The 15,588-nt window shown below is 39.7% G+C and overlaps 1 protein-coding gene across 1 annotated transcript in view; it reads right to left on the bottom strand.

Annotated features, from left to right (window-relative positions):
* Window positions 1-9,991: 9,991 nt before the first annotated feature.
* Window positions 9,992-15,588, bottom strand: part of LOC113477014 (rap guanine nucleotide exchange factor 5-like) — a 52,618-nt gene continuing 47,021 nt past the window's right edge. The window contains exon 10 of the mRNA XM_026843082.1: window positions 9,992-10,051. Within this exon, the coding sequence (XP_026698883.1) occupies window positions 9,992-10,051 (60 nt within the window). The remainder of the gene's footprint in view (window positions 10,052-15,588) is intronic.

The raw sequence follows: 15,588 nt of genomic DNA, 5'->3' as shown, positions 1-15,588 counted from the left end.
TGGGGGGGTGGAAGTTAGCTTCTACAGCAGTCTCCATACAGCTTTTACACAAGAATGAAATCTGCAGAAGATAGCTCACTAACATTAGTGGATTTGATTTATTAACATAGACTAATATTCAGTTTGGTAAGGACACACGTACAAAGGCCTTACAGCCTTTATAAGGAATGTAGTGATAAATAAGGTCTGAAGGAATGAAAAAGAGATAGCAGTAAATATACGACACTGCCAGCCTTATGATGCTCTAATTACCAGTGCTGGACACACACAACTTCTAAGTCAGACAAGACTGCTGATCCCTTTCTTAGCCTTTCGCTCCAATTTATACTTGGTGTGAAGTAAAACACTATTTTAAAAACCTGACTTATCCACTTACTCTCTAACAGAGAAACCTTTGCCTCTTGCCTTATGTACATAGCACCTCTCAATGCTGCCAATGCCATTACTCTAATCAAAATAAAATAAAATAAATACAGTATCTCCTTATAAACCATGACTCCAAACTAGGAATATTAAAATTTGTCTATTAAACTGAGGTGCTGTTCATTACATTTATTACTGTAAAGCATATGCCTTTTTGTTGAAGCCTTATGCTTACAGGAGGATGCAGTTGATTTTTCATGAGAGTATTCAATAAAGGCCAGGAGCTGCTTCTAGCCTCGTATAAGGCTTAAGATAAACTTTAAAACCAAAAATACTATATAAAGCTCCAGCCCATTCTCAGGAACTCCAGGATCAAACTCTCTCAAACACACTGACATTTAACACGGTCTTCAAACATCACATGTAAAAGAACACTGAGTAAAGGAGTAAAAAAAAAAAAAATAATCCAAAGCTACTGTTTAAAATAAAACCAAATGATTTAAACTTTTAGCGCAACAGTAGATGTCACAAAGTAGAGTTTATATCCTGTGTTTTGGTGGTTGTTTTCAACTAAGTTAAATATAATGAGGTGATTTATTTTGAGACAAGCATGAATCACTATGACTACAGTTTTCTTGGGTTTGGGTGATAGTTTTAACTCCCTCCAAAACATCCTGAAATGACCAGCCTTTTTACTAATGCTTTCTCATGGCTCTTTTCTTGCTAATTCATTCATGCATCTAAATCATTCAAAAATAGATAAGCCACTAATCACTTGCAGACTTGATATCATAAGTAGACAGCAATACATGGAGCGTGCAATAAGGCTGACAAAAAAAGAAAGGAAAAAGGAATTAGAAGGAAAAATAAAACTCATTCCTTCCATCTAATAGCAGGAAATGTGATTTGATTTTGCATATATTGTGTAGGATAAAATAGTTACTGATTTCAATGAGTAGTCTACAACAGAAATAAGAAAAATCAGGCTGATTTTGTACAGGATGCTTTTTTCTAATGTATCTAATGTAATGTATCTGTTTTCTAATATTCTGTGTATTTTTCTAATACACAGAAGCAAATTAAAGGCTCCTTTTTTTTTTTTTTTTTTCCCCCTTTGGTACAAGGCTTGTTGTCCACATTTAGCAAAAGTAAAAAAGAAAACAAGAAGGGAGGTGAGAAAGAGCAGGTTAACAATTAACCAGCTGTTGTCAGCAATAATTAATTCAAAAGTGGAGGTTATAGCACACAAAAAATAAAGAAATTTTATTGCAAGATTACAAGAAAAAAAGGATTACAAGGAAAAAAAGAAATGTGTTTTCTTGCATGACTGTGCAAAGAATAATACTATAAAATTGTAAATTTAATTATATTTTCATCTACGGAAGAAATGCAAAGTGTCGCAAACACTAGAAGTTACCGAAAAATTTACAATGCCAGTCAGCACATTATGAAATAACATTTTATGTTCCTCCCATTTTACCATTTTAAATACTCACATATTAAGTTACTTTTATTTTGTTCCAGGTGGAATCATGTACCTGTTTCTTAACCAGCTACATGCTCTAAAAAATTAATTTGAGTATGAACGTTGGGAGCTTCCTCTGTGCTTTCTTTAGATAATACAATCATGCCCAATTTTAGGAGGCAGGTAAGTTAGTTATACCAAAGACAATCTCAACATTTATTCAAATTATAGAATGAAAAATGCATCATTACCACGTTAACTGGTACGTCACATGGTATCTGCAATGAGATGCAAGGCATCTTGAGTAAACACTCATCCATGCACTTGTATGTCCTCCTCCACACAGAATGGTTCCTTTGTGGAGGAACATGCACAATTTTACTCTCTTCTACAAGAATTGGATAGAAGTATTCCAAACTGTCATTTTTGCATGGGATAATCTAACCAGATCTATCATTAGAATAGGAACAAATATTGAAAAACAGATTAAACATTGAATGTTTTGCTAGGAATTTCTTCAGTCAAAGACCATGAAACCTTACAAATGACAGAGTGTAGCTCTCAAACTCACTTTGTACCTTGGCATCAGAAGACCATTCACAACTGCACTAGAAAAAAAGTCTTCCTGACAGCATGAAGAGCTGCCAGACGTGCAGCAGCACATCACACTGAGGCAGCTGGAGCTGTTGCTGCCTCCAGCCATCTGCCCCACCCTTCTGATGGATGTTGCCACCCCCAGAATAAGGACATCTGATCTACCCTTGAATCAGTCCCGAACCACGCTGCTGCATGTCTTGCCGGGCTCAGATATTATCAGCAGCTAACATAACAACCTCTCCTCGAGAGGGCCTCCCCTCTTCCCTGCTCTTAATGAAGACAACTCTCTCCACAACAACCCCCTCAAATCATATTGCTCTACTGCCAGTCCCATCCATAAAGCATGAAACACCCATCAGTTGCTAGGCTTTGTCTGCACTTCCCTCCTGCCCTTTTCTAGCTCTACTTTTCCAGCCACTATCATGCCCACACAAGGCTCCCTTCCCCATCCTTTTCATTCACCACCTGGAGCAGCATCAACACCAGTTGCTTGAGTAAGTAAACTCTCTTTCTCCTCTCTCAAAATATCTCATCCTTCTTGACATCCTGAGCAACCTGAAGCAATGTTACCTATACGAAGAGATAGCAACACTGCAATACCACACTGTATACACAGTGGTTTCTTCTGCCAGCAAGGGCTCCACTTGGGAATGCAAATGTCCACTGGTATGTATCTTCTCCTGATCCCATTCTCTTCCTCTCAGCATATCCCATTACCATTAGACAGCATAGCAAAGACCACACAGACCCTGCCAACATCTGTGATGTCACCCAAGAAAAACCTAAACTCTTATGTATCTCTGATCCTGCCCTGCCTTCCCCCATTTCTGGCTTCAATTCCTGCCTGACCTTCATAGCTTCATACAATTTATATAGCTTTATACAGGTTTATTTGTGTATAAGCTTGAGATCTCATATAACCAGCTTATTCCTCCTTATTCAGGAAATTATTTGTATGTCAGATGTCTCAGAAAGTCAGCCTGTCTCATAAGTCCTTCCCATAATAACTTCTTAAACCTGTTTACTTTGTCATTGCTGGGCTCTTCCTTCTCACCCGGTTGGTCATTTGCTATTTGACCTGAACTTTGACAGGCAAGGAGATGCCATGGGTGAAGAAGAGGCACGCTCTGGTATTCATCAGCTGTCACAGAGCATTTGAGTAAAGGAAAGATAAAATGAGATGTGTGAACAAATGGCTAGGTCTTAACTCCCTAATAGAACCCTGTGGAGAGGGTTACAATATCCAAGTACTCCAGGGAAATAACTAATGATCCTTTCTTCAGTTCAGTCATGTTTCAAGAAGCAATCGCCTGAGTTACTAAGTGCTTGAGACTGCCTCAGTAATTGCAATGATTTATTTTATGCATCATCATAACTACAGCACTAGGTCAGGAGGACTTGTGCCTTATGGATGCCTTGAATTTTAACACAGATATTGGAGGATTAGGAGACTGCAATCAGAAACACAGAGACCACAATTATTTGACTGGGGGAAAAAAAGACAAAGTCTTTAAAATATTAGGTATCTAAAATATTAGGTTTCTGTTAGATTTTTAATAAAATGAATTCTATTTTCAGATGATCCTAATCAGAAGTTGCTCATATTTTTTCCTCTGCTCCCTTAAAATGCAAGTGATCATAATCTAATGTTCCTGAAGATCCCTGCTAGGATTTTTTTTCAGTTTAAGTAGTGAATGTGCAGTTAACAGTGTAACTACCCACTCAATAAAGACAAAAAAGCCCTGTTGTCTCTGTCTTATACCTCTCTGTATTCCAGAGGAAACGCTCCCTGGGCAAAGCTGTTTCTTCATCACAAGTGCCTGCCTGTTAACAACCAGGAAAGAAAGAGACAAAACCTTAAGCTTATGAGCATTTATTTGCTGTAAGAGGTATAACCTTTACACATAGCAACTCACCTGACCTACCAAATGTGCCGGAGGATATTTTGTGAGGAGACACATCCACAATGCAGGAGGATATGTTCGCACAGCAACAGAAGAGTTTGATTAGCAGCTTCTCAGGCATCCCCCTTCTCCTGAAACCCCATTCCCCAATCACCATTCCTTTTAGCTATGTGAGGCTTCACTGGCACAGAAGCACATTTTTAGGATAATGATAATTTAAAGTGCCGTCATCACCAGAACTTTCAGGCTATCTGAAGATCTTGAAGACAATTCTCCTCCACCCCCATAAACTTCAAGCTGTTCCCCCATGATAACTGAAGTGTTAACCTTCAGCACTGTTTTTCCAATTACTGTGTTTCAAGGTTAGCAATGTGGAAAATACTAAATTAACCCGGTTTTCAAGGTCAAAATAAAAAATGCATCAATGACAGTCCACAGTAACTTTCATTCATTTGGTATTCAGGATGCATCCCGTCTGAATATCAAATCACAAAATCATTGCCAATTCATCAGATTTTAGGCTTTAGCTTATTAAAAACTAGACTATGCTAAAAATAAAATGCTGGGTTTTATTTGATCTAAGATGTTTCTGCACAGCATGATCTAAGCCTTTAATTATCTATATCTCTATATTATCTCAATTGTTATTTCAATATAAGCAAATTCATAACAATGCATTTTAATGTGGTAAAGCAATAGACGTCAAAAAAGCTGAATGTCAAGATGCTAAAAATGAAAATGTTTTTCTACATTGTGTGTGCCAGGAAAGCAAGAGCTCACATGACATTTGGCAGTGATTTCCCATGATGAAGCAACTCTTCAGGGCTTTCATTTTCGTAAAAGCCATAGTCTATTTAGAGCTAGTTTCTTGCCCTTAACAGTACAATACAGATAAAGTTCATTAAATATATTGTCTAAGGTAGGAAAGCGAGAAGGTTTTGCTGTAGCAAGCACTTAACGTGTGCATGGCAAATCAGAAGGGAAACAAAGGAAAAAGGATTGGAACAAATTATTTTTATCACGCAAAGGTGACACAGGCATTCTGATATTACATGTTGTGCTGCATTAGCAAAATTGCCCAAATGAAGAATCGTCAGAATGGGAAGTCTTATTATATTTTAATCAATAGGATTTTTTTCAAGCAGGATGGGCTCCCAACCATTTGATGCAGATCTTTTCCATACATGAGAGCACTGGAATACCGGAAACCACAGCATTAATGAATTACAAGGAAAATTGCAAATGCCTACAAGATTATAGTTAATTTTCACATTAAAATGGTCAAGCAACTTTTACAGCTTTTCTCCTGGAACGCTAAACCTTTATTTCTTCTTATAGAAGGTAAGATATTAATTTCTACCATAATTAAATGAGTAAATTGCTACTTTTTTTTACTGTTTCTATTCTTAGGGGATCTTTAATACATATCGAACATCACACAAATTAAAAACTAATAACGTTTTAAAACAGTATGTATATGCATGATTTACTGTATAGCTTTTGTCTAATACAAATATTTACTATTTACATATCACTGCAGTGAAAACAGTACATGTCAATTGATTAATCGGCAAATATTAGACAGAGTTTAAGTGCATTGCTAGAGCAGCTGAAAAGGAAAATGTTGTAGTGGAATTGTAGTCTTTTTCCCTGCAGAGTACAAAACTAAGTTTTGCATCAGGGAAGAAATAGTCATATCTGTACGTATACATAAGTGTGTCTGTGTAACAGCTGAGGGTGGGAGAGTGAGAACAGATGAATTACAGGGAGAATACGGCCACCCAGTAAAAGAAGAGAGCAACTCTGTTCTACGGATGGCTGTGGATCCCACACAAATTAGCACAGATACCCACAGCTCTGTTGTAAAATTGGAGCATGTTCCTTCAGTTCCTGCGTAGGTTCCTACAAGGAAATGTCTAAAATGAAATCAGAGAGGCAGATTTTTAGGGGGTCTCCTGAAATGAAGGCCACATTAAAAATCTGTCACCTGAAGCAATCTGTTCAGACTTTAAAATGGAAGCTGCTTCAGCCTAGCCATAGCATCCTTCAACCAGCCAGTGCACCCTAACTACTCAAGCAGCACATCAGTGTGGAAGAGCATCCTGAGCGCCTATGTTCACAATGCTCCTGAAAGCAGGGAAGCAACACATCCATGTATTAAGGAGGATCTGAGACACAGAGATATTCAGTCATTAGCCCAAGGTCTTGGAGGAAGCCCGCACAGAACGGGGAGCTCCCAAGGCCCTATCTGACACCCCAACTCCACTACCCACCCTTCCTCCTCAGGGAGGCAGCTATGGTAACATGTACCTACAAAGAGTTATCTGCAGGATAACCCAGTGAAGAGACAACCTGCAACTATCATTTTTTCCATCAGCAGGCACTGGATGGAGAACAGGGGAAAGGTGACATTCACAGCCCTGATGTCCCCGAGATAGGGGCACAGAAATTTGTCTCAAATGTGGTGCCTGAGATTCAGGTTTTGATCTGAAGAACTGAAAAGGAGACTGAAACTTTTTAGAAACTGCCAGATGAAAATCGGATGCAATCTGAAGAGAGGAGGAGGAAAGGAGTGTCAGAACAGATGGGACACCAGGAGAAAGCAGCTTCTTTATGTTACCAACTGAGACTGTGTGTAAATGACTAGTTTTTTCTACAATGTGAAAAAAAGATTCCATAAGTAGTCCTTGTAAGCAATCGGCTTTGCTTTTAGCAATTGTTTGCAGTCTGTTTAATGAAAAAATACATACATACAGCATATGCATACATAGGCATATATCTCTACAGAAAGAGAACTGGGGGACCACTAGCACTCCACATTTCTTGGTGGAGGAGGATTCTACCACACTCTTTGTGAAATCCTGAGAAAGGCTCCAGATGCAGGATGCCATCACCTGCAATGTGCAGGATTTGATGGGTTCCCAGTGGGGCACTGGGGACTGCTCAAACTCGTCTGGAAAATCTTGCAATGCCAGTGATAAAGCAAGTAGTACAATCCTCCACCCAGACTTAACTTACTACTTCTGCCTCTGCAGAGAACAGGAGTAAAGAACTCACTGAAAAGGAAGTTTTGTTTAGAAGCCATATGCTTCTTTTACACAAGTTCATCAAATCTAGGAAACCAAAAAGAAATCAATATAGCCCAATGATTAGCTCACTATAGATACTGTGGACAGACTGAAAGATTATTTAGACAGACTAAATCAATGTGTTAATTCCACTGAAAAGATTCAGAGTTCACACACGAGGAGACAAAGCCAGAGTGTTGGTACACTTTCCAGCCATGAAAGGCTGGATTTCCACACAAGGAAATCCAGGCCTGAATATGTCTGGTTTTTAGCTTGAAACCTGAACAGCCAGACTTTGCATGTGAGAACTGAAATTCTGGCCTCTTCACTCCAGCGAGCTCTGATTAGTGTCTTCTTGTCCTGACTTGACCACATCAGTTCTCTTTATTAACCTGCTAAATGCGGCCAAACAGCATATTTTGCAAACACTAATTCAATGTAACTGCTGTAGTTGTATCCACATACATGTTTCAAAGGTTCCTACATGAAAGATCAAAAGTATCTGCCAAAAAGGCCTAAACTGATACTGTATTCATGTGATAAATATTAGTGCCTCTAAAAAGGGAGGAGATACTGTGATACTGAAACCAAACAAAAAAGGTGATGCATATACTCATTCTGTGTTTGTCTCCCACTCTACCAAAAGAGCAGGTTCTCCTTTGTTCTGCCCAGGACTGATCTAAGTAGAAACGCTGCTCCTGATAGAGCACACACAGGTCTGCTCCCCTCACCTCCCAGAGAAAATGGAGACAAATTAAGGGATGTTGCTCTCAGTCCAGTCACTCCAGGTGAGACAACAGTGTCAGGCAGGCTGGCAGGGGACAGAGCTGATGCACAGCACAGCCAACAAGAGATGTGAGCTGTTATGCCTTTCCCTTGATCAAACAGGGCTGTGTAGTTCAGCATCACCCCCTGCTCAGGGCTTACCCGAGTTCAGAGCTTGGAAATCTATCTAAGGTTTGATCTCCAGAAAGCTGTTAAAGGAAATACCAGCTGCTATTCATGCTCTTCCTGAGTTAGGTCATTCCATTATTTTCCAGGTCACCAAATGAGGCTAAAGTATTTTTTCCTGCACCCAGCAACTGCTGCCGCTCCCGCACGTCAGAGCATTCCCCGCTCGGATGTGCACGTTCCAGCCAGTGACAAAAAAAGCTGGGCACTGCCTGCCACATCGTATCAGAAAATATATTCAAGGAAGGCCACAAGGTCATTGCTAATTTCAAACCCTGTTTCATGTTTCCATGTGAAACATCTAATTAAAACTTTTCACTGGGTAGTTAAAATGAAATCTATGCATATCCACTTGAGACCTCATTTTCACGTGCTGTGAATTAGAATATAGGAGGCGGTGCACACAGTGGTAGGAACACTAATCGAGGAAGGAGAGGGGAATACCTGCTTTGATTTAGGGGAAGACAGTCAGCAAAAATATCACTAATCGCCTGGGTTTTCATTCCTTTGCTGCTTGAGCTGTCACATACAACCAGAAAAAATGAATGCAAGTGGTGTATTAACTGCTACCAAATCAGCATTCTCCACAGGTGACTGTGTGTCAAGCACATCTTGCAAAATGCCACCACCTTCCAAGGCTATAGCACAACGAAAGCATTAGACCCTAAGGGCTATACCCTGTTCTCACCAAAAAATACCTCTTAACATCAGCAGGAGCTGAATTAAGCTTTATAATGCAGGCACAGTGAGTGACAGAATGGCCATAGCAAAAGGACAACACTTGTACATTTAAGGGATGTCTCATGATTAAATAAATGAATCCTGTAAAAAGAGAAGCCTGCAAAAAAATACAACGTCAAGTTGTCCTTCCTTTCTTGCTGTGGAAGAAGCTTCAGCAATGTAGGTAGAGACAGACACTTTACAGGTGCCCCTTTTCCAAAAAGCCCTCAGTGCAAATAGCCTGACTCTGGTACAGGGGCGGCAGCTGAAGGAAAGGGAAGAGCTGAGTCTTTACACCAGCATGCTCCAGGTGGTCTCCAGAGCCTGTCTGCAGGAACAAATGTCGACAAATGCTGCTGACATTTATTTCAGTGAGGTCCTGACACAGGCTGTCAGATGTCTGAAGAAAGCTAGGTTGCTTTGCCAGTTGGGGAGGGTTGTGGTGACAGCACAGCAGCACCTGAAATCAAAGCAGGCCTTACTGACTCCAGAGCATCCTGCCACTGGAACCACACTGACCTTAGCATAGAGTGAAGATCTTACTAAAGAATTGGCTCTGGTAGAGTTTCTACTCCAAACAGGAGCAAAGATTGATACGTAGAAACGTGTTCACCTGTTCAACGACACTAGCCATGTATCTTCTACATTACTGGCGCAAATCTCCACTTCAGCGAAACTGAAGATCTTTCCAAAACTTATTTGGGAGGATAGGGGAAAGAAAAAAAAAAAGACACATGTGAAGCACTGAATCCTTTTTACATGACTCTGATCTCTGGGCAGGCTACCGAATCTCAGCTTCCAAACAGGATGATGTGGTGGACAGCCATCAGCTTCTGGTTTATCAACAGTTTTTCAGTTATCTTGGCTGTTTCTTCTCAGCCAGGTCCACACTGTGAGCCAAAGCCAGGTATCCTTGAATGATTTCAATTCCAAGAGAAAAGTGTAGTAATATAATGAATGAATGAATGAGAAGATCTGCACCACTGAAAGGTGAAAGGCAAAATTACTTCTCATGAATTTCAGAAACTGCTTGCAATTTCTGACTTAAGTTTGCATGGTACCTATTCAAAGCATTATCAACTTTTCCTTTTAATCTTCCTGAATTTAGATAACAAATTCCCTAACTTAACTGAGAGAGCCAGGCACTTTTGTTATTCAGCATTCCCAGGACAAGTGTAGAAGTAGATGGCAGGATACATCCACTGTATTATCAGCATAACTGTGAGTTTATCAATGTCATCAATCAGAAAAATGGAGAAAAGAACATTCAGAACATCATCAAATGTATTGATCATACAAAGAAAGGGACAGAACAGTAAATTTAAAACTGGAAAACACTGGAGCAGGTGCTTTGAATTCATAAACTGGTAATTTCTAGTTTTCTAGAGGGAGAAAAAGATAGATTAATTTTATGTAAGCCTTTGGACAGTCTAGAAACGTAAGCAGGTAAGTTGTTCAGAATCTGGAGAGAAACACAGAAGCAGAGGACAGTGACAACCTGCAGAAGAAAGCTTTATGAGAGTTTCTTTGCTTTTCCACACCGATACACAGAACAGCAGGCAGAACCATGGAACCATGTTTTCAGTGTTAGTGCTACCAGGAACTGTGTGGTCCCACTGCTCACAAAAAACAGCACTCGTGTCCTCTCCCTGCTCCCAGATGCTGACCCCTACTCGTCATTCACCCCCTTCTTTGTGCATGCACACCTTCATGAAGCCACATGGTGAAACACAGGATCTAGATTAAAATTATGCCAGCCAAGAAAATGCAAGGATGTTTAATTTGATCCAGTTCAGTTTCTGGATTTGGTAAATCACAAGGCTTTGGGGAATAAAGGAGGAAGGCTGTGTGTTTCACTGTCAGCTGCAGAAACGCCAGCAAGGGTCATCCCTGACACCACGTCTCGTTACCACCCCATACGCATATCCCCATACCACAAAGGAAACCGAACCGATCGGAAAGCAACTCCACAAGAAAGGTGTATTCAGTTTCTTTTTTGTCGGGACTATTCCCTGTGTGTCTTCACAAAGCAGCACGGCATAGGGAATACCCGCACAGGGATGGGAACAAGCAGTTGGGGCAGGGATGCTGCTGACAGCACAGCTGCAGAAATAATGCCTGAGGTGCCAGAGACTGTGAAGTGACTGCAACCTCTTGGCCTTGACAAAGCTATGCTCAAGTTTTTAAAAAATATCCCCTGGCCCTCAGCAGTTCAAAGTCCAACCCAGTTCCAGCTTGCTGGCATCCCCAAACCACCTCTCAAGGATCTCAGAGCAATCCATCAACATTCATTAACCACTGCAGGTTTTATAGCACCCCTTCAAGGTCCTACATGTTTAAGATCCCATTTTATATCTGAGTAAACAAAGGTGCAGAGAAGTGACATGATTTGAAGAAGGTTACATATTAAATAACTCATGGAGTCAAAATAAAAATTCACTATTCTGGTTCCCAGGTTTTAGTTTGCTAAATACCACACATCCTTTTTTACCCCTTTCAGCCCAGTAGCTAAGGTATTGTCCCATACAAGAATGAGTCACCATTCCACACCAAAGAAAGCCCAGCATGCAAAACGTGTATGTGGAGTTTCCTTCTATACAAAGTAGTTTAATTTTACAGAATAAATCAAAGAGAAGCAAATTAGGCTTTCTTTTCTTTTAAACACTAGGCTGAGCATCTGGAGGAAAGAAGGTATTATGGGAATATGTAACTTGACTCAAAGGAAAAGAGTGAGCATTCCATTCAACATATTCCTATACTGTGCTCACAACACATCATGTGAGCACAAGCATGACTCCTGTCAAATGCTTTATGTTTTACAGGAGAAAGGACCACATCACCTCACTGCTATTTTGCAGTCCTGGCAAGAGGGTATTCTCCTCCAAAACTCTGGCCACGTTAAAGGTTCAACAAAAGGAATAGTAAGTCCTCTTATACAGTAAATAAAAATACTATTTTAACAAAAATGTTGCAAGAGACTGAAATTAAGCCTTTCCTAGCAACCAAATGATCCCGGTCCTACATCTGAGCAGGAGGATCCTCATCTCTGGCAAACTTCTTCTGTTTCAAGAAGATGCCTGTGGCTGTTCTGCACTGAAAAAAATATCCTAGGACCTGCAGAAGTCTTTACTTCTCAGAAGATAAAGAGGCTGTCTTATGAAGAACAGCTGATCACCTGGGGCTATGAATTCATTCCAGCAGATGAACGGAATAGGACACTCTCTTCAGAACATGACAGAACTAGATTCAAGTCTCTGTTCCTCCTGATTCAGACCAGAGACTTGAACTTCAGGTTACCTCCACAGTAATCATGTACCTACCTCTTAATTACTTACTCTTACTCAACACAGAGCTACAAACTGACAACTTTATTGATAGACTAATTTTTTTTCTTGCCTTGTAGTTGAAGACTAAGTCAAAATTACAAACTATCATCTTACCTTGGTCCAGCTCTCCCTGCTAATGCTGGCGGATCTAAGAGGTATGAAGGGAAATGGCCAGCTCCTGTGCTGATGCTCCTGTGCTCCATTCTGTTTCAGTGACTCCACACATTTATACCACCTCATAGCTATTCAAGAAATGAGAATTTCTGCAAAAACTTTTACTGTGCTTTAGTTGTTATGTCCACTTGATCCACAGTTCTGCAGGAGATGCAGAATAGCCTTCAAAAGCCAAAAGCAGTAAAACTGCACTGAAGCTACCAATAGATCTATCCCAGCCAGAGCAGATCTAACAAAGGCAGCGACACCTCTTTTAAAAAGTAAAGCACAAATTTCAGTCACTGACTGCATTCAGACATCATTCGATGTCATAGTTTTAAAGAATGTTTTTCCATTGGAGTCCTGATTACTGACCATCAATTCAACAGTGCCTCGGTGCAAAGCCACAGCTTTGTCAAGCTAACAAAAACTGCAGCTCTGGACACGTCCTGACATTCGCTCTTGTCTCCTTGCAGGTGTCCAGCTAGACAGGTAGGTGCACCCTAAAATAACCTTGATGTGTCATGGCTGGAATTTCCTCAAGAAATTCCTTGGTTGTGAGCAATCTACACAACCGGAGGCTCTGAATCGTTAATCATCTTTTGTAAGCCTTTTAACAGCTTCAGCCTAACCACTAACCTGCTTCAATGAGCAAATCATCTGTCTTCTTAATGAGACTGCTGATTACAAAAGTTAGTACCCACTAAATTAGCAAAACTGTTCTGCAGTATCTGTTGTCCTTCTGAAAACATACCTGCTCCCCTATAATATATCTCTTTCATCTTGAACTGGCTAAACCACAGAATCAATATATTCAAGCTGTATGTACTTACATACTTTTAAACAGTACATAACTCTAATTAAAATAGACATTAATCTGTAAAGGGATTACAATGTGGATTCAGGAAACATTCCCCTCCCCACTGATGCACAAAAGTACTGGAAGAGCCCCAGCCCAGAATATAATTTATATGATTGAATAAAGAAATTAATATTCTTTAGTTCTCTAATGAACCCGAGAGAATCTCAAATTTCCTTTGCACATTAGTGTCAATTTGTAGAAAGCTTATTCAGTTGATCTGACTACGAAAACAGTACTATAAGCTAAAGTATATCTTCCCCATGTTGCTGAGGTGGAAAGCACTTTCACGATTTTGCTAAGACAATGACATTATAAACAGACATGATTTTCTTAATCAGTGCAACGCTTCATTGGAATAGTAACTGGAAACACTGTACAAACAGTATCACATCTGTTATAAAGGCATTATTTAATTGAGTTGTGATTTCTTGAAAAGAGTTCCAAAAAAGTGTTGTACAGTGCAAATATCCCTCAAATGCATCTCAGCTGTATGCTTGAGAAAAAAAAAAAAAAAAAAAGCTATGTCAATTTACATACAGAGCTTGCTTTCTATATTATAATTAATGCTAGCAGTAAGCAAACTTCTCAAAAAAGCAAGCTCATTTTATAGCTGAATATTTCAATAGATTTTTCATCTATTTTGTGTCAAAGCAATTGTTTTAAGGGAATGAAATATTTAAATAACATAAAAATACAAATATCCAGTTTTACATTTCCCTGGGCTTATGAGTGTGATTTGCATGTAATGATAAAATTAGAACTGCAAGCTTGCATATTTATTTTTACTCTAGCTCACATCTGATATTAAAATAATTTCTGTTCATTTTAGACAACCATTTCATTTTATTTATCAATACACTGAATCTCATTGTAGGAATGCAATAGCACAGAGAAGAATCTTATCTGCCTTTTTAGAAGCTTATTTACTTTCTACTCATTAGCAAAACTGAAGTTTTAAGAAACCTAACACATATGGTAGGTTCAGTGCCTTAATTAAGAACCTTATTCCAACACATTAGCAAGTGAGAATGGGGAAAAAAAAAATCACTATAATTTAGGTTTTGTTTCCTTTACAAGTCTGTGAGTACCATTACAGTTAGAGCACTTCGCAAACATTGTCTTCACTAGGGAGGAAGCTGGCACTGTGTGCTACAGAACACCAATTCCAGTATACCTGTCTAACCTGGTCATTGCAAGCTTGCAGTGCCAAAATCAAATTAGCAACTCACATATAACAGAGTTTCAGCACTAAACTTCTTAACGTATAGGACTTTTTCAGAACACTTTTTTATTCAGATCATAAATCTGAAAAGAAATGCTAGCATACCAGAAACCTGAAATGCAAGCAGGATGCATAGACTTTCTGACCTGGGTACTTAAAGTGTGAGATAAAAATGTACACAAGTACAAAATCATCATATATATAGACCCCAACTGTACACCCTGCAGAGCACATCCAAACTGAAGGAATCCTGTCTCTCTCCCACTATGGTTCCAAACTGAGCTTTCCTCCAGTGAATCACTCAGCTGCCACATATTTTCCCTCTTCCAGGCCATCTGCTTCTTCTGAGGAAAAATAATTATATTTCAACTTCTTCTGAACCAGCGACCTGAACCAATGCATGCTTCACCTGGCCATTGTGGGCCACAAACTTCCAACTATCCCTGAAGAATACCTTTAGGTACTTTTATCTGCCCAAAAACTTCTGGAGGACCAGACTCTTGTGCATCCACACATCATCTACCTTTCCTGTGTGAGTCACTAAATTCTGTCCTCAAACTCAGATGAAGATGGTGATTATTTATTTGAATGATAGAAGGGCTCATCAGTCTAGCTCCCCATGGTGCTCCACACCTCATTCACTGCACAGGAAAAAAGTTATTGGAGTCATTGAGTACCAAATTATTTGATTAGGCTGAGAGCTCTTCCTTCTTCAAAGGAAAGTACAAAAATCAGCAAAGCCCAATAATATTACTATTTGCTGTTAATGCTGGAAAACTGTGTGAGGTTGTACTAATCTGAAGAGACCTGCTCTAGAAAGAGAGGGTAGCACCAGAGGAGCCCAACTCCATTTCCCATTATGTGCACAGGACACATGCACATGTAATTCCTTAGAGAGGAATTACACAATATGCACAATTCTCAGCCTGTGTTCAAGCTTGGGGGGGGGGGGGGGGG

This window comes from Athene cunicularia (assembly GCF_003259725.1).
Source record: "Athene cunicularia isolate RWA chromosome 2 unlocalized genomic scaffold, athCun1 chr2_part1, whole genome shotgun sequence".
Lineage (NCBI taxonomy): Eukaryota > Metazoa > Chordata > Aves > Strigiformes > Strigidae > Athene > Athene cunicularia.
The sequence above is the reverse complement of the archived record's forward strand: the minus strand, read 5'-3'. Positions and strand labels throughout refer to the sequence as shown.